At 41.1% G+C, this 20779-nt stretch overlaps 1 protein-coding gene across 12 annotated transcripts in view; it reads right to left on the minus strand.

The window, feature by feature from the left end:
* The window catches only part of thsd7ab (thrombospondin, type I, domain containing 7Ab), a 209447-nt gene that overhangs the window by 41915 nt on the left and 146753 nt on the right, over positions 1–20779 (minus strand). For all 12 annotated transcript variants that reach the window (XR_009782174.1, XR_009782171.1, XR_009782173.1 and 9 more), the window contains 4 exons: positions 16248–16442; positions 14857–15123; positions 5697–5875; positions 3871–4004 (listed from right to left, as the gene is read on the minus strand). Coding sequence is in view for 5 of the 12 variants with exons in the window: in XM_061717500.1 (XP_061573484.1) it covers positions 3871–4004; positions 5697–5875; positions 14857–15123; positions 16248–16442 (775 nt within the window). In the remaining 7 variants the exon portion in view is untranslated. The remainder of the gene's footprint in view (positions 1–3870; positions 4005–5696; positions 5876–14856; positions 15124–16247; positions 16443–20779) is intronic.

Genomic DNA, 20779 nt, shown 5'->3' on the forward strand with positions numbered 1-20779 from the left:
TACTGATGACTTACTCCTCGAGTTAGCTGATTTTTTCAGATAAATGTTGAATAAATATCTTGAAAATAAAAACACGTGATGGAAAATGTAGCCTTGGCCACTTGGATTAAACCAAAACTGCTGTGAGGAGCATTTTAGCCTTGGCCTGTACAAAGTGTGCAGACTGATACTTTGTCCTTAAAAGATTAGCTCTGTTTATCAGAATCGTAATGAGTCGATGAGTCATCAATTATGCTTTATAATCATTATGCTTCCCTTTGTTCTTCTGCATCGAGGTGTCTGATGTATGTTCTGACCCATTTGCATGCAAATGATTAATTAAACCTACTGAAACGTGGCTCATCTCTCAAGTCTTATTCTTGGTAACTTAGATACACAGTCTGGATATTCACCTAGTGGGAAAGAAGATATTATAGAGGATTTAATAGATTTTTGGACAACGCGCTTTTATAATAAAGTAACTTTTTCCATATTTTTTTAGACTGTCAATACCCTAGTAATGTCATCGTAAAGAGACAGTTCATGAAAATAGCAGGTTCCTCCGGCTGCTTCGAGTGTTTCTGATGACATTTGTGATAATTCACCGTGTCCGAGTGAAAATGGCCAATTAGAGCGATGGAGAGTCTGATCTGTGTCGGTCAGCGCCACGTCTGCAGCCGCAGGCGTTACAGTACCATCTTATACAAACACGCCTGGCTCTTGTGCAGAGTAGAGTTTTACCAAAGAGCCCGAGTACGTCTTTAAACCCCACAAAATTGGTGTTTTTCTTTCAAGGTTGTAAAAGTATCATTTCTCAGCTGTCTATTATTGATTATGCTAATGTTTCAAAACGTGTGAGACTCGTATGTTAGTCTCCTTCATGTTGCATTTTATTCTCTGGACAGGTGCATGCACCGTCCAAACCCAACACTCTTCGATTTCACGTTTTAATTATTCAATAAGTTCCAGCCTAAATCTAGAAAGCATTTTCACTGCATTCAGGTCTTTTTCAAATGTATTTATTCTACTTACCCTGCTTTTTTTTAAAGACACATTTCTCACTGAAGTTAATTGTAATGTTTTATCTTTTATCCCATTAAACGATTGATGGTTTTACATTTTGGATACATCCAATCATATAAAAACAAGCTTTAGTTATTGGTTATTTACAATCTAGTCTGTATGGGTGAGGCGCAGTAACTATGTGATGCATCTGTGCATCATTCAGACTGCTTCAGAAATGAGGTGCTGCATCCTTTTAATACCTGCCAGAACAAAATTAGGCCCAAAAAATTGATCGCAATAAAGTCTTATTGATAACTTAAGAAAGTGTAAATGTGAATCTTTCATGTGTAGGGCACAACGTCCAAGAGTTTGACAGAGTGACAAATAAAACACATTAGATTGGTTACCATATTCGCAGAAACATTGTTTTACCAAAAACAGAAAACTTTAAAGCAGCATAAAAGAACTTAGTTCATATTAAAACATCAGAGTCAATTTAATTTGAAGGCACAATGAATTAGCTGTTTATTGCTGCTCCATTATGGAAAAAAAAAACAGAGATCATAATCATGGTTATTTGGGTCGACAATGATGTCACATTTGTTTAAAATGATTACTAGCTTGTACTTGAAGCATGCTGCATTTGTCAGAGTTAACACAAATAATCAACCCCTTGATGCCTGATATATGAAAGAAAACACACCCAATTTTGTCTTTTATTGTTGTCTAATCAATATTTGTATGTATTCATTGGATAATTGTATTTATTTTTCTATTCATTGCTTTGACTCTGGGGTCGGTGCAGAGGTCTATCAAACGTATTTAATATGGGAAATCAGGCATCAAGGGGGTACATTTTGGCAATAAACTAAATTAAATTTCAGAGTAAATAAAAACGGAGGTAAACTTTGAAAATGCAGGTAGAGCTGCTCAAATAATCCATCATAAGGTTTTGGCGAGGAACACCAGTGAGTGCTTGACATAATATGAATAATTAACTGTGTTAAAACTCCATCAGGAGAAACAAGCACAATCTTTGCCTGAAGTGTTATGTCACTCAGAAAAGACGACAGAATATGTAGACAAAAAAAACCAAACCATCTTGATTACATTGTAGTTGTAATTATTGTGAGCCAACACTAAATATACAACTTGTGTTGTTTAGCTCTTGTGGTCTGACATCTCCACTATCAGCAAAAAACAACCAAAAGAAGTTTGACTCCCACCTCAGACGTCTCTAGTACAAGTGTGTACCTCTTTACGGCTCTGTGTTACAGCCATAACGTGAAAATAGCTCTCACAATCACTGTGGACATCATAGTAGAGGTCACTGTGAGACCCAAGAAAGTAATAAACCTAGGAAAGTGTTGTAAAAGTGTTTTAATCTCCCTGCCTAATGGGGTACCCACCGAGCTACAGAATTGAAAATGTTGGTAATTTCTTCAAAGCTTAAGCAGGAGATGTTGGAAAAGCCGGCACAAGCAGTAGGACTTTGAAAACAAACAGACAAGCCAGCAGTCCAATGACTTTGCTGGGGTCACCCGCAACGAATGGATGTGTTTTTAGAGCCCTGTTGTGTCCAGAGGTAATTCATAAAATAGTCCAGGTACGTAGTAAAACATACTTCAGAAGGTCAGTAGAGGTCAAATACATAATACAGGAAGCCATCAAAGCTGGTAAACTGCCATAAAAGATGGTAAACTGCCATCAAAGCTGGTAAACCGCCATCAAAGCTGGTAAACCGCCATCAAAGCTGATAAACCGCCATCAAAAGCTGGTAAACTGCCATCAAAGCTGATAAACCACTATTAAAGCTGGTAAACCGCCATCAAAAGCTGGTAAACCGCCATCAAAAGCTGGTAAACTGCCATCAAAAGCTGATAAACTGCCATCAAAAGCTTGTAAACCGCCATCAAAAGCTGGTAAACTGCCATCAAAGCTGATAAACCACTATTAAAGCTGGTAAACCGCCATCAAAAGCTGGTAAACCGCCATCAAAAGCTGGTAAACTGCCATCAAAAGCTGATAAACTGCCATCAAAAGCTGGTAAACCGCCATCAAAGATGGTCAACCGCCATCAAAGATGGTCAACCGCCATCAAAGCTGGTAAACTGTCATCAAAGCTGGTAAAGCGCCATCAAAGCTGGTAAACTGCCATCAAAGCTGGTAAAGGGCCATCAAGCTGGTAAACTGTCATCAAAGCTGGTAAAGCGCCATCAAAGCTGGTAAACCGCCATCAAAGTTGGTAAACCGCCATCAAAGCTGGTAAACTGTCATCAAAGCTGGTAAACCGCCATCAAAGCTGGTAAACCGCCATCAAAGATGGTATACTGTCATCAAAGCTGGTAAACCGCCGTCAAAGATGGTATACTGTCATCAAAGCTGGTAAACTGACATCAAAGCTGGTAAACTGTCATCAAAAGCTGGTAAAGGGCCATCAAAGCTGGTAAACCGCCATCAAAGCTGGTAAACTGTCATCAAAGCTGGTAAACTGTCATCAAAGCTGGTAAACTGCCATCAAAGCTGGTAAACTGCCATCAAAGATGGTCAACCGCCATCAAAGCTGGTAAACTGCCATCAAAGCTGGTCAACCGCCATCAAAGATGGTAAACTACCATAAAAGATGGTAAACTGCCATCAAAGCTGGTAAACCGCCATCAAAGCTGGTAAACTGTCATCAAAGCTGGTAAACTGTCATCAAAGCTGGTGTATCGCCATCAAAGCTGGTAAACTGTCATCAAAGATGGTAAACTGCCATCAAAGCTGGTAAACCGCCATCAAAGCTGGTAAACTGCCATCAAAGCTGGTAAACATTACAGTGTGTGTGCACACAAAAGTATATAAAAATAGAAACAGAGACGGAATGAGACGCAGGTTTGTAATTACCTGACTTTTCTGGTCTGGACACCTTCCCCACAGTTCTCCTTGAGATCAACGTTGCTGACCTTCCAGACGCTCCAGGGCTCAGCCACCCATATGTACTGACTGCAGTCACTCTGACACGGCACCACCTCGTACACCTGAGGACAGTTATCAGAGTACATCAAGATTTCTCTTCTTTACTTTCCTGCATCATGACATATAAATACTGCAGCTACAAATGATGATCAATAAGGGGACTGCGTGAATTTCTTTTTATAGTCAGTTTAGTAATAGCCAAAGACGTTTTTCAGCTAAGATTTATCCAAGACAGAGATTATTTGGCTTTGACTCTGAAATAATCTTCTGCTGAGAAAGGTCTCCACAAATGCAACTCCGACACACTATAGAGCCTGGTGTACTTACTCCGAGAATATGGTGGCTGTGTACATTTTGTCTGTATCTAACCCACAAAAATGAGTGACACAACATCTTGGGCTACATTAAAAACAGCAAAGGAAGGCAGCTCTTACCTGGGCCTGCAGCAATCAGTCATATCCAGCCAGCGTTGCAGTGGATTAAAAAGAGACAGATGGATTAATGAGCACAGGCCAACTGTTCATATAGTGTAAAACCTATGATTAATGCAACATTTGAGAGAACATAACCATAAAAGCCTCTGGCACATATACCTATGTGGACCTAACTGATACACACTGCAAGGCATAAATCAACACAACCGTAATCTGCATCTGCTGATACTCTCGGCCGTGGAAAGCATGACATTTTTGCAAATCACGGAAGCCACGCAGTCATATGTCGGGGTATTAATGTGGTGGATGGCATCCATTTACAGCCCCAACTGCTCTCTGCAGTGTTGCTGTTAAACAACAAATTAATGCAGCAATAACAAGCTCTGCAGACAAGTTCACTGTTCATTTTACAATTTTTCTCCCCTCCGTCCTGTTGTATTTTAATAATTCTAACAATGAGGACAGACACATCGTAGCAGACTTCATAAATATTAAAGCACCAATGGTGGGCAGAAGGAAGCGTTTTGACTTGAATCTGTCTCAATCTGAATCTGTGTGGAATTGTGGGGATCCACCTTTAAAACCACCTTAAATTCAATAATAAAACTTCAAAAACGAGCCATACGTATCATCAATAAGGCTGATTACTACGCTCACACAGATCCACTTTTTCTAAATTCTCATGTTATTAAATTTTATGATTTGTTTTATTATAAAAATCATGCAAATTATGTTCAGAACAAAATCAAAAATGCTCCCTGACTCAATACAGAGGTTCTTTTCAATTCAGAACACTCCCTATAATCTTAGAGGTGTCTGCAATTTCACTGTACAAAAAGCTAAAAAAGGTATGAAAAGGAGATGTGTCTCCATTACTGGAGTTAAATTCTGGAATGATGCCAACGTACATTTAAAAACATGTCATTCTCTTTTGGTTTTTAAGAAAATGGTTTGTAAAGCTATTTTTGAAGCTTATAAGTGCAATTGACTATCTGTAAATGTTTCTTTGCTTTTCTGTTGTTTCTTTGCTTTTCTATTCTCTTTTTGGTTTTCTGGAGGTCGGTAGCCACAAAAAGAAAGTTGGTAATATAGGATAGGCTTTTATAAGTAGTTTGCTTCAGCCTATGCCTTTTCAGTCATTGTTCAACACATGATTATTGGTTTTGTATGAAATGTTAATGCTATGCACAATGTTTTTTTTTTGGTGTTGTTTTGTGTTGTCATGACTGAATAAAATTCAATTCATTCATTCATTCATCTGCTCAGCCACAAGTTCAGACTTCTCGCAGCACGGATGAGTTTCATTTTGGCAGCCAGTACCTGGTTGACGTGGTCCAGCTTTGGACATGGCCGTCCACCGTTGTAAGGTTTCTCTCGAAGCCATTTGGAGCGAACTTTCACTCCACTTCCACAGGACTTGCTGCAACGTGACCAGTTGGACCATTCGCTGAGTTTACAGTCTGACGGACAGGGGATGATGCACGCTTCCTCGATATAACCTAAGCAGGGAGAGAAAGTGGTTTGCAGCGGATAAACAGTTTTTTTTCCTCCTAATGGCGGAGGATTTGTTTTTTTTTACCTGCAGACTGATGAAAACCATTTTTTCAGGATTTAAGGGGTGACAGAATCAAAACTTCTTTGGTTCTTTTAATACCACTTCAGTCATTTATTGGAAACCATGTAGTCTGTTCCTGATTATTTCAGAGAGAAAAAAGAAAGATTTTAAAAAGTCACTTTGAAATAAGTAGCTTTGAAACGGAAGCCTTTATTCTCTCTGCATTCAGCCAGCAGAACCTCAGCCTCCGAGGTAAAGGCCAACCACTTGAAAAGAAAAAACCTTCAGTTTTATTTTCTTCATCATTAAATATCATCTCTCATAAAGTGCCAAAGCTTTTATTTTTTTCTCCATCTAACAAATTAGGATAAACATCTAAAATATCAGACGAGGGAAAAACAAAATTGCAGCTTTTGTTTTAGCTCTTTAAATTATTAACCAATTCATTTCATTGGCCCCTAAATGCACCTTTTGAATCCATTGGAAGAAAAATAGGCTCCACACTCACAGGCCCAAATTATGGCTGTTTGTATAAATCTAAAAATCTAGCAAAGCTGTGGTTGTGTCTGGGAGCAAGCTTCATTATTTCAATCCATTTTTCTGCAGCTCACTGGGTCGTGCCACAGTCAACGGGGGCTGTTTTCCGGCGCTCTCTCCTCCCTCGGGCTGTAATTCCCTCTGATTTTACCAGCACACACAAGCAAAGCTTCACTCAAATGTGCTAAAAGAGATTATTCTTCTGAACCTCTGGCTTTGTGCATTACAACAGTGTTTAGGAGATTTCTTTTGATTGCTGAGAGAAAATCTGTCTGGTAGACGTAATGTAATACATTTTTGGCTTATGTAAGAGCACTGGCCTGTAAGTCAGTTAAGCCTTTAATTAAGAGGTGAAACGAGCTGGGAAAGTTGAGCGTCTCCCCGGGTACCTCGCTCTTATGTGGGCTCATTTAGACTACTTTACCTTTTTTTTTTTTTTAACAGTCAAGTCGACTGGTTTCTAAAGAGGCGTTCCCCACCGGCTAGTCCTCACAAACACATTTTATCAACATGTAGGGCTATTCTTATCATTATAATTATTATTATCATTATTATTATTGTTAATAATAATGATTATTTATTTTTTACTTTCTGTCTTGTCATCGTGGTGTTCTGTTTCAATGGCTCGCCATTGATACAGTTAACTTTGTATACTGATGATTTTTTTTTTTTTTTAAACAGGTTGTTGGACAGTTTTGATTTGTATTGGAAATTCCCTGATACAAGTATTCATATGATTCTTCTGCTAGATTATTAAAACACTGTTGGCAGCACTGCAGCCTGAAATCTTCTTTACAAACTTGGCAACACAGACCTTTTTTGGGGGAAATTTTGTCCCATCATTCCCAGCAAAAGCTTTTCTGTTTGATGGATGGAGATTCCACCAACAGGATCATGGGAGATATGCACTACAGGGTTCAGGTCTACACTTGTTTAGTTATTTATCACAGGATCTCTTTATACTTTGGGTCATCTTTCCCTCTACACTGCAATCTCCACCTATGTTTCAGAAAAGAACCCCCCACAGAATGATGCTGCCAGCGCCATGTCTGACTGTAGAAGTACATTACAGCCACGAGGGAATGAAGTCAAACCTCCGTACATAGTTTAATTTGCATGCGATTAGGAATGGTGAACAAGTAGTTTATTATTGGTCTCAGATTACTCCTAGTTCAAAGTTCAAGAGCCATTCAGGTGCATTTCAGCAAAATCCCAGCTTGTAGTCACGCATCTTTTGGTAAGAATCTGTTCTATCCCACCATTCAATCACCAAGTCTTCATCATTGAGTGCTATAGCAACACTCTACAAATGAAGCATGGATCATTTTGTTATGACCACCGGCACTTCTTCTAAGATTAGTTACTTTGGTTGAAAGTTTCATAGTCTTGCCCCTCTATCTGTGCCCCTGGACAGTCCTAATGGGTCCAGCGATAACGCTGTCACCCTCATGGTTTGGTTTTCACCATGACAAGAACCAACTACAGGGTGAGTCTCATATCTGTGCAATCATAATTATTTCCATGAAGATTCAGGCCACGTTTACATATAGCGGGGTATTTACAAAAATTGATATTTCCCCCTCTACGTTTTGAAAAATACCATCATTTACACCAGGGGTGTCCAAAGTCGGTCCTCGAGGGCCGATGTCCTGCAGGTTTTAGATCTTTCCCTGCTTCAGCACACCGTGATAAAAGTAGCTGTGTCACCAAAAGAGTTGTCCAGACCTTGATGACAAGCTGGGGACGACCGTTAATTTGAATCACGTGTGTTGACATCTAAAACATGCAGGACTCCGGCCCTCAAGGACAGACTTTGGACACCCCTGATTTACACGAACCTGCATAAATACGCTGTTAAGGTGCTATGAGCAGCCAAACCTACAGGGGGCAGTGTAACGAGAAGCATAAAGTCATGCTAGCCAATCAGAATTCTGGAAAAAAAACGTCAACAAATGACACGAGTAACTTCCCGTTACTTCCAAGATGGAACGAGAGTCTTTCTTTGGAGTGACAGAGAAGTGGAGTTACTTTTACGTGTGACTTTAGAATATAAAACAGGTCAAATACAAGAAAATATTGAAGGTGGCCAAACAAATTGTAAACACAGGTCGCACACCAGGTGTTTACAAGCAAGCGTGAAGATGGGGTTTTTGCAAATCTCCGCTTTGGCCGGAGTTTTCAGAACACCGTTTTTGCTACGTGTAAACGGGGGCTAAGAAAAGGTGTTTTCCAGCTATGTTTTGGAAGCGGGTCATGGACCACTGATGCTGCTAGGATGAACCAGAGCTGTGTGGAAGGGTCATGCTGGGAAGCAAGAGCTGTGTTTGCCTGGGCACATTAATGTAACTAGTATGAGCCGAACAGGAGATATTAGTTTAGTTTGTGTAATACATAAGCACTGGGGTCTAGAATACCCCGACACATTATCTTGTGTATGATATTAGTTTTACTGGCTTTGTTTGGGTGGCATTTCTGAACACACTACCAGCATGGCTTGAAATAGCCGAAGAAGGTACAGACCACTGCACCAAAGGTGCTTAAAAGCACAGCAAGCTGGACTGTAAGAGCTTAACCACAGGGTTTAAATTTGGCCCTGCTGGCAAGGAAATTTTAAGTTTTATCTCGTGGTCTCCCCGCACTGACCTGCACTGATCTGCAGAACTCCTGGCATGATTGGAAAATAAAAAGTCAGATTAATACAGTCAGAGCTACAGACCTAGGCAGCTCCTTTTGACTGCAGCTAAATATGTATATCCCCCACCCAGACCCTCACAAAGACAAAGTCTGACTGATCTCCTCGCGCGCTGATGCCTGAGAGTCGGGTTTAGGATCTTTCACACTGAGCTGAGTTCAGCACGGACTTCGTAATAGCTTCTTTACCCTCACACTGTTTTAGACTGGTAGGGTGTCTCGCCTCCTCAGGTCAGGCTTTTAACCCTAGTGCAGGCGGGACCACCCTTCACATGCTTTTAGAAACCCAATTTCATCTGATATTGACAGAAGCTTTCCTGCCAACAGTCTTAAATATCCTGACGGAGGTGTGGCCGAGCCGGTAGAGCGGAGAAGGATTGGTGGCTCCATCCCTATACTCCCCGAAGTGTTCAAGTGTAAACCACAAACTGCTCTCAGTCTGTGTTATGCAGAGAGAAAATGCTGCACATTTAAAAAGTGCATATATAAATATGTAAATTCTCTCACAGACGGACAAATGCAACATAAACAATTGTGCAGAATCTAAATCCAGAAAAAGTACATATTCCTGCGACTTCAACTATATTTAAACTACAACCAGAAAACAAAACTAACTTTCTCCAAAAAGTTATTTCCTCTTGAGCCACTTATTCAGCTGAATCACCATCTCTGCTGTCTCAAGCCAAACGCCATCTTGACAGGCGACTGGTTTAAGAAGCTTCCCCGAACCTTTGGTTCCGGGGTTTGGCCAACCCTACCGCCCGATTCTGACCCGTCATGCCCTCTACACCTCAATCATCTCCAAGGTAATGGAGAGAGCGTAATCCCCATCGCTGTGGAAAATGACAGCAGACGCTCCACTCTCAGGCCGGAGCATAAAAGAATGAAATCAAATTCCTGCCAGCCTTATCCGATGCTGACCTTGGTTATCAAGCTCTGGCAGCATCCCGTCAGCATATTAAGCCTTGTTATATGCTGTAGGTTCTCAGAGTATTTCTCCTGTTACTACAAATGTGGGCCATCATGCACCAACGAATCGAGCTCATGCTGCACTGTTCTTAGTTGCTTGGCGAGTTTCTTACCCATAAGCTTTATCCTTTATGGCTTTCTACAATAACTGCTTTCCCCTCTTCCTTTAACAAATCCAAAATGAGGCCAAGCCCCCTGGAGCTTCCCCCCAATATCAAGTCACAGCAAAGGTCAAAGCATTATGTGTCATTTATGGTCAGGAAGACAAGAGATATGAGTATTCTCAGTCACAGAGGACTCATTACTACATTTCCCTTGAGGACAATCTGATGGTGCTCAGCAACCGTTAAGTGTATTTTGTAAATATTTCTGAGACACTGACATAGTTCAGTTTTGGCAAACAGTTAACAGTTTAGTTGAATTGTCAGATTCTCTTATAGAGCGGCTGTAATGTTCAGTGGATGCAGTTCATGGTTTTGAACTAACTGTGCCACTTCCTGTCACAATTACGACAACCGACAGTCAATCTGGGGGATCACCGCTGCGTGAAATTCAATTCATATTGTATTCTTAACTATCTCTGAATAAACAAAACTTAACTTCAGAGATGTGCACCATCTTCCACCCGCAGACTTAATCTGAAATAAGTAACAACTGTTGAGTGACAACCAGTAACTTTTCTTGTGGGACACAACAAGACTTCATGGGGTAGATTTTCACATCATGCTCAAGTTATTCGGAGGCAAAAGGGACACATTCTGTCTTTTTTATTTCTCTGCATTATGTTCCATTTTGTTTCGTTTTATTCTGTCATTTGCACATGAGAATATACAGCGTGTTACCAAAACACCACCATCCCATTCATGCTCGGCTTTTTATTCGCTGTGCTTTTGAAATCTCAATCAGCTGTTCCCGCTTGTAAACAGCTCCCCCGGATTACTCACCATGGCAGGCATCAAAAAAGTGCCAAAACTACAACAGAAAATCCCTCAAGTAGCGTAACATCTGAACAGACAAACGGTTTTGAAGACAAAACAACTTACAGAAAAGTCAATGACACTCACAACACGAGCTACTGCATAAGCTGGCAGAACTGAGAAATGCATGTTGTAGAGTCATTTGTTTCATTCTAGAAATTAAACAAACCCTGGATCTACTAGCATACAGAGTGTAGAGTGTAGACTTTTGTTTGGGAACAAAAACAACATAAATTGAATCCCATTTTCTAGCTTGACAAAGAATTTAGGTTATTTAAATACCTGAAATCTTTCGGTGATACTTTCACCTTCATTAGGGTGTCACAAGATCTCTGATGAAGGTGAAAGGGTTGCTGAAACATGCAGTATTTAAATAAGTATTTAAATAACCTAAATGTTTTCTCTGAAAAAAAGAAGTAGCAAATGAAATTGTAATCTAAATACAAAATTAACTTTATTAACTCATAAATTGAAACCATTTTGAGTTAAAATTTAATACGTCTTAGAAGCAAAACTATAACTAATGTTAGTTTTTGGGGAAAAGGACCAAAAACTTGTGGTTTTAAGACTCTGAGAAGACCTGAAAGGAGAGCGAGAACACTTCATGAAAATAATAAAACCATAAACAGCTTTTTCACCAGTATGGACTCACATCCCTCTGCAGCGGTGATAAGGTTTTGCAGTTGGACGCGGTCTCGGTGTGCGTGTGAGAATGTGTACTGGACATACTGAGGTGATAACCACACTCACTGACTTTCACAGAGCTTAGAGACCATTTCTCTGTTTGATTTGTGTTGTTGTTTGCAAACACTGAAGTTGAAATGCAGCGTGAAACATGAATCTGAACATTAACTGGCCTTAACAGCATTAAAGGCGTCAATGGATTATAATAACATTAACGGTCTGAGAGAACGAGCACAAATCTATTTACAGTACAACGACGACTGGATCCCTCCTCGTCCGACGCCTCTTGGTCTTGAATTAACCTCCATTATTTACAACTTAACGCATTAATTTGATTGTTTCACTTTAATTAGATTTCCTGTTGGCCGCCTCCACTTATTGTCTGGAATTAATACAATCAATATGTGATCGGTATAGCTGCTTGTGCTGCTGTTGCAGTCCTATAATCATTTACATGAATCAAAACCATGCAGTCTCCATTGAAATTGGTCCAAAAAAATCTCCATAGTGTAATTCTCTTCATGCCAGGATTCTCCTACAAAAATATTTGCTTCTTCTAAGATGATTGTGGCCATCCAGAAAGTGACACCACAAATCTTGCATCAATATCATTTTAATGATCATCCTCCCTTTTATCTGGCAACTTCTTTGTAATAAAGAAATGACAGCAGCACCGTTTATCAGATCGACATTGTAGCCAAGAGCGTCGTGGCGGGATCGTGTCTCCGCCAAGATTATAATCGATGAGGATTGAGATGGAGGGAACAGCTCATAAAACGACCAAAGGGAGCAGCAGAGAAGACACAGAATAAAATAAATTAAGGGATGGTTTCCAAGAATCCCATGAAACAATATCAAAAATTGTGATTTACTTTGTTTTTGTGAGCAACTCGGGGAACATTCTTTTATCCTAACACGTGACGGCTGAGGATGCATGCCTCAAACACACATTTCCCTCAAATGCCACCAACACACCCAAAGACACACAGCTCCATCCTTACGATGTGCTCCTGTCACACCCACACTCAGATTAACGGACGCTTATCTGAATCTGTGACTCTCACAAGGAAAATAAGAGCATGTTTGTATATGCGCGGCACTGATGTGTTCATTTCAGCATCTCCCGAATTCTATTTCACAGCAATTTCACATCGAGTTTCCGAGCTGGGAATCTTTGAAGTATTTTGTATCTCTGATAAGACTTTACAACGAGGAGACAAGTGATTCTGACATCGGCGCGTCAGGAAAAAGGCCCACTTATGTGAAATTCAGGAGTTAAAATGAGTCCCGGGCTTCGGTGGGAGGGGCTTTCATTTTCATGTGCACAAACAAATGTTTCGCTTCAGATTAATGTTTAACTGAAAATTTGTTCTTGGATCTGCAGCACGGATCCGTTGTGCTACACTATATTTTGTACCTGAAACCAAGATGTGAAGGCGAGAGCGGCGCAAAAGATAAATATAATAAAAGAAAAAGAGTCAGATTTGCTTTGTATTGAATCACATTCAGGACTTTAAAGCAGACCTTTAAGGAGGCACTGCAGCCGAACTTGGGAGTGGAGAGGACCCAACTTTGTTTAAAGCGCCTTCAGCAGAATGTGCATTTAAAAACATTTGATAAGAAGCTAAACTGTTTGAACAGTTAACTGTGTCCATGACTTTTATTGCACAGACCTTCACAGTTTGATGACTAGATGCCGCTGACTACGCTTTTATAAAGCCATCCACATCTTTTTGGCTTCTTTGCAAGCAAACAAAGTCACGTTCATGTTTCCTGGACGCAGGACTCGGCAAAACAACCAAGCCTCTCGAACTGAAATGTCCCGGGAGCACTAAAATACAGAGGTGGTGCATTCAAGGAGGAGCAGCCGGGAAGCTGGCGATGGTTCACGCTTCGTTTCCACGTGCGCGTCTGTCTGCATGCGAGTCAACCTCTCTAACGGGAATCCTAACGAGGTTTATTCCCCTCCAAACTTTATCTTCAGGACTTCGGTTTTTTATTTGACATCTGTATTAGATTTAAAAAAATTGTTGAATTAAATTAAAACATTGAAATAATTCAAAAAAAACATCACAAAGAATAATAATCATTAAATTTGCCTGCACGGACTTTGCTTTCTTCATACGGTCCAGAAACATGCGTGTTAGTTTAATTGCAGAAGATGAGCTGAAACAGAGGCCACATGTGGGACTGTTCATGAGTTTCGCTTGAAAATCGCTTTTTACACTGGTTAGGCTCTTTTTAAGGGGGAATGAAAATTAAAGACTATCTTAGACCAAAAATGGGAATCTCAAGCCAAATGCACCGGGGTCGACCACATCAGTGAAGCCGGTCAGACTCCTTTTAACTATTGAACACATGCATGGGTGAAAAACTGGTAACAAAAACAGGGGATTGTTTGGATTGTACAAATAAATGTACAGGAACATGTAAGATCCTCCAGGCACTTGACAGACTCCTGCATCAAACCCATGTGAACAATTAACGTTGGGGCCTATATGAAGCCCCCCCCCCCACACGGGACCCATTTCCAAGCTTGTTTATCATCCACATATTTCATAGCGTTTTTATGGCCCCATAAACATGTTGACTGCTTCTGGTGAAAAAAACTGAAGGATTCATTTGCTCTTTTCCCTTCTTTTGTCTTTTGTTCTCACATTGTCCCGACATGTGAAACTACACTCCCACCCAGCAGAAGCAGCCTCGCGTCTTTAGCTTATAAAAGTTAACAAGCTTGGTTTACTGCTGGGAAGTATCTGCAGTATGTGCTCATCGTCTCATATTTATATTATTTTATTTTATTAAAACCAACAGACTACATTCTCCGTGTTTTTGCGGTCAGGTTCTTTTGGGTTCATGCTCATGTTTCTAACTAAAACAAATGGATTTTGCAATCATGATCCAAGATTTTCTGTTATGCATTTTGTGAAAGATATTTTTTTTAAAGTGGCGTCACTGAAGTTATGTTAAACATATGGTAATATGGTATTGAGTGGGCCTGGGGTGTGAACCGGTGCAGCTGGCCATCACTGCAGGAGTATATAAGTGCACATGGACATGTACTCACCATGACTGTTGCAGCGGGACGTTTCCACCAGCCTGGTGTCCTGGTCGTAGCACGCCATGGCCTGGTAGCGATAGCCCTGTCCGCACTCTTTGATGTCTCCCTGGACCTTCATCCCCATGACGCTCTCCACCCGGCCTCCCTCGGGCAGGATGCAGTCCGACCACCTCCCCACGGGCTGGGCGTTGTACTTGTCACAGGGGCAGTACTGCGTCTCGCTCAGAGGATACATTTGCGTGTTCTTGCACTTGTCTTTCTTCTTGCTTCTCCCTAACACAGATGAACAGTCAAGCATTTATGCAAAACTTGATTGCAAGAACTCATCTAGAAGTCTGCTTTTGTCTCAAGTGGCTGAGTTTCACCATGTAATTCTGGGGCTGGTATTAAGGACTTGATTGGGATTCTTTAAATTACGAAAAAAAAGGCAGCATCTGGGATACCTGATGATAGATCACGTTGGGAAAATACTTTGAAGCAGAATGCACTTTTACTGAAAGCATGGTTAATCACAGATAGCTGTGGAGTTTTATTTTGTTTTTTCTCCGTTCTTCTGGTGATCTGTCATTAGGAGTGGTTTTAAATGCAAATGAGGAACTGTTTGGAGGAATTCCTGATTACCTGAGATATCTTCACCTTTTGCATTTTTCTTTTATTTTTCTGGTTAGTTTTTCTAGTTCATTTTTTCTAAGTTTCAGTGCGCTTGTAAAGTTTGTTCTGCATCCCGAGCAGAGTGGCTTTTAAAAACACATCCATGCTGCCTGCGGCAGTTCTTCAGTAATGATAACGATAAGTGACAGCCAGTGGAAGAGAATGAATTATGCTCCAGTCCACACAATCCCCCACACTTGCAAGCATCTTCAGTGAAACTGATTTGCACCATGGTAGCCTCATTGGATTGGGCTGAAGATGAAGAGGATACAAACAAGGCAGCTTTACACGAAAACCTGGCTAGTGTCTCTTGCACAACTGATACCCCCCACACATGCACACGCAGCTGCAGGATTCTGGATGCATTGCTACTTCTGGATTTAAAACTCAAAGCAATTACACCGTGTTCAAAAAGCTTGTTTGGAGCCGCCTTAATGTACTGCACTGTTGTCATTTTACTTTCATTCTGTGACAAACAAGACAAGCCTCTGCTGACACTGATAGACGACAAAGCCAGAGGAGTCCATTCAGATTTGTTGTCTTAATTCCACGGCAACATTTAAGTGGCAAGAACTATCTAATTAGATTTAAGACTCTGGGCTTCACTTCAGCGCCCGTCTTATGACACCCACCGACATTCTCCGGCAAATTGGAGGCTACGTTGCCAACACGAAAGAGCAAATAAGCTTGTTTGGGGAGGATTCACAGCAGCGCATTGTCTGAGCTCGCTCCGTCTCTGTCCTCACCTATCAAAGCCCTCTTTCTGGTCCGGACCCCCACGCAGTCAGCTGTGCAGGATGAGAACTTGGACCAGTTGGTCAGCTGGCAGTCGTCCTGGCAGGGGAGCTGACAGCGCTGAGTGATGGGAGGCATGGCCTTGGCGAATTTCAGACATTCACCGATGTCGGCCTGCGTCCCGTCCAGCTGGCGGCACGACACAGCTGGAAGAATCGAAGGAAGGCGGAACAGAAAGGCTCAATTAGTTCATTAATCATAGTTTGTTATTGTGTTGTTTCAACAGACAGATCAATGCGGATAACAGCTTTGTTCAGTGTGTTGTGCAGACACCACATATACACACTGGAACACACGTATCGAATGTACAATAGCTGCATCTTTGAGCTACTTCTGCATTTTTCAACACTTGCAATACAAGTTTGCTTTTATTTTCTTTTATTACACTTCTTTTTAAGCCTGATTTACAATGAAAACTATACATTTAAGACTTTCAAGAGTCCTTTTAGAGTTTAGACTTTAAAACAATTTATGTACAACAATGATGCAAGAGGAAGTGGTATAAGCCTTCACGTCATAACATTTCTATCTGCTATAAATCACGCCGTAATTCCTTGATTACATTACGGCTTGATAATCCCTGAACCTTCCCGTTGTTGGGGATGATGAAAAGAACCATTGATTAGTGTGATTACTTTCCACCCGGTACATCTGCTGGGTGAACGGCAGATAAACCTGATACAGATCCCACGTTTTGTGATGTGACCTCAGTCGGAAATAGTCACAACTAATCTGACTTTTGCACCACTGTGACGCCACAGTTGACACGATTGTGCCCTGGTGGGAGCGGTGATGGAAACACAATAAAGCTGAAATCTGTTGATGTCACGCTCCCATCATTCCTGGTCCCGTCTCCGAATTCAGACCAACTATTGCTCTCCATAGGACCACTGTAAAAAGTTTTGCTCCGTTTCTTCTCTTTACATTATGCTTTGTTTAAAACTTCATCAGTTTCCACAACAACTTTAAAATGAGACTATCAAAGCTTACTGCGGTAGCATCCATGTTTACTATGGAGAGAGACCTTTTACATTTACCAAATGAAAGCCACTATCCATCTAGGTTTAAATGAAGACATTGATTTCAGTCCATTTTTGTAACTTTACTTTTCCTATCTCCAGTATTTCATTGTTTAACAATTGGTGGAGCCATTTATTGGACATTATCTGTTATTTCTTTTGTTTTGTATTTGTCCTCCCACCTACCCAGGTGTTTTCAATCATCCTATTTAAGGAGAATCAATGCATTGAGTGTTGCACCCTGAGTAAGGCTGTGGCCGAAACGCGTGGGCTGTAACCCACTTTTCTATCTTTTCCATATGAAATAGCCAATTTAAAGAAAGGCTTTTTATATTTGAAGAAGAGTGCCTTGGATTTTTCTTCCATATTTACTACGGTTCTTTTAGACATGCAGGTTACTTTAAAGTTGTGGCCAGTTCACATTGGAGTCTTATATAGGTTTCATTTTTAAACTATGCGAACAGCCACGCACACATGCATGCACACACACAATCCTGTGTAAAAATATGTTATTGAACATTAATACCTGCCATCATCATCATCAAGATGTCATATATCCAGACTCATGCAGCAGCAGAATGACTGGATTTGGGTTTTTTTTTTTTCTTTCTGATTTTGAGGTATTCGTCCCTTCAGACACAGACACACAGAAAAGGTGACTTATTTAGCATATATAGCGTTAAAAAGGAACATATGAAATAATGTGTCCTTTTGGGGGGGGGGTGGTATGAATAAAACATCAACCACTTCCAATAAAGCACCAACCATCTAACTTCTAGGTTGAGGATCATGTGGAAATAAGATTGACTGCATTTCCTCGGTTGGCCGCTAGAGACTGAATCCAAAAGCCAAAGTCAAATCGCCATTGACTCCCGTGTTAAAATGTCCAACTTTAGAGCAGAAATAAACATATTTACAGCCAGGTTAAGAAAACTATTTTGGTCTTAAAAGGAGCATGAGGCAGGATTTATGAAAAACATTTGTGTACGTTTTAAGTTTTCTAGTAATAATGTCAGATGAAGCGTTCCAAACCAAAAAGAATGAGCCCTCTGGTGTATCTCTCCGTTGCCTTGAACAGGCTGTGTGCTGCAAAATGTGCTGCAATTCGGGGGCCGAATTTCCCGCGCTGTCCTGCGGATGTGACGTCACATGACGCTGCATGCGCGTTCTCCCCGTTCTCCCGTGCCGGCTTCGCTGTTGGCTGCAGTACCCCCAACGGCTGTCGTGGTGAAGGGTGGCGCTAATCAGTTTCATTTCTTGAAAGGAGCCTCATGCTCCTTTAACTGTTTGATTTCACACCCATGACAACTTGGAGGTGGGTGAATTTTTTTTGTACCACACCAGGAAAGTTTATATAAAGCATTACGTTTTAATTTTTAATATGATTGATTGATAGTTGGCTCAGCCAATGGCTACCCGTTATCACTTCTTCCTCCGTTATTGTCATGCTACTGTGCTTAGCGAAGCAGCCGCTCATTTGTATTATCCCATGTTCGGCTAAACGCAACGGTAATTTGATTTCACCGTTGAGCCAACATGTTAAATGGTTTATTCTGCTGTAAACGTCTGATGGCAGCTGTACAGATACTTCGGCGAGCTTTGGCTGAAGGAGCTGGGAGCAAAGCTGAATTTGACTGACATGTGCTGAGCGTATGTCTGTCAGCTTCTGAAGTGTCACGGCTGCATCCTGCATGAAGAAAAACAGGCTTTAAAACCGGTTTTCAGAAACCAATGGGTCACGTGACCTAATGTTTGGTGCGTTGTTTTATACAGTCTATGGTTCCAGCTGTCTTTGGGATTGGCTGAAGGAGCTGGGAACCATGGATCATCATTTCAGGACCCTTATAGTAGAAAGTCTGTTTGGACGACTGCAACAGAGCTAACCAATCTGAGCTCTGCTAGTCCTCCTTTCAGCCCGTTTTGGATGTCATTTTGGTAGTGACACTTGAAATTAGCCGTTTGGACCCATTTGATAAGAATAAATGTAAAGTAATATAAATTAGGACCACAGGTATAAGCCAAGTCCACCTTAACTGAAACTGCCTTTTAGACTCGTTTATTCCACGTAACTGCAACATGACGCAGCACAGCACGAGGATAAGAAAACCTATGAGTGACATCACAGAGGGTTGGTCCAGTTCTTCTTACACCATCTATGGTTTTTAAGGTTAATATGTTTGATTTAGGTCGAAATTTGCGCTGGCATGTTGACACAAAGCTCACGGAGGCATGCCCCACAGATGAAGGGGGTTCCCCCTGCAGTCATGTGCTATAGAGCTGAGGAAATTGCTTTTATTTGTGGAAAAGGGGCATAGTATGTCTCCTTTAATGTGGAAAAACAAAAGTGAATGAAAAATCTCAACTCCACAGCTGAGATTGGATTTTACGGGAGGGAGATGTAATAAATATGAAAGCAGCAGATACAATCGGATCTCTGCTTCAATTGGTTTGATGCCCGCAAGTTAATTAGCCTTTAACTGCGTCACCTGGTTTTTTTCTTCTCTTTTAGTAAAGGGTATTACTCGTGCTTCTGCAGTATTTCATTTTCTTGTGATGCAGACGTTCTGCAGGGCTGTGCCTTCATAGAGAAATCAATCTCCAAGCACATTTTTGCTGAACCCCCGTGGGCGCTGCTATTGGTTTGGAAAGCCTCCGTCTGGTGGCGTGTGAGGTCAGGACTTATTGTGTGTGTGTGTGTGTGTGTGTGTGTGTGTGTGTGTGTGTGTGTGTGTGTGTGAGGGGGAGAACAGCACAAGCTCTCAGTTCTGTGTGTTTAATAGAGCCACTACAGTGTGTTTTCCCCTCGAAGGAAAGACTCGGTGCAGGTCAACACCACAATATCCTGTCAGAACACACAGACCACAAAGGACAGCGTCTCTAGTTTGGTCTAAGTCGATGACAAAATGATGACTGCCATTTAGAGGTGACATCAGGTGTCACATGGTATCAAATCACGGAGAAGCTGCAGGGAATCTGAAAGGAAAAAAAAAAAAGTGCCAGGTTTGGGACCTGATAGCATTTTCAGGAATAAATTGATTTCTGTGTCCATTAATGCAGGCTAGCCAAGAAGAAAGAAATATAAGCACTAATAATAGCTTTCCATAGGAGCTGGAACATAATGAAATTGATCATTCTGCGTGACCCCTTGAAATTGGATTTTCTATATATATAAAAAAAAACTCCCAGGACTATACATTAGAGTAAAGCAAGAAAAAAAAAAAAAAAAAAACACTTAATCCTATAAAACCCTTGTCACTTATGCAAGAAGCCAGCGTGAGTGAAGGATTGGCCGGCGCAGCGCTTTACATTAAGGTGCGGCATCTTCTCCTTAATCCCAGCAGAGACGTTTGATTAAAATTGCATGACTCAAGCCTGAGGTGACAAACAAGCCAAGAGTGAAACAACTCTGTCAGGCGAGTCTCGAGAGGCGAGTGATGAGGTGTGGAAACATTTCCTCCCGGAAC

This window comes from Cololabis saira, chromosome 3 (genome assembly GCF_033807715.1).
Source record: "Cololabis saira isolate AMF1-May2022 chromosome 3, fColSai1.1, whole genome shotgun sequence".
NCBI classification, from domain to species: domain Eukaryota; kingdom Metazoa; phylum Chordata; class Actinopteri; order Beloniformes; family Belonidae; genus Cololabis; species Cololabis saira.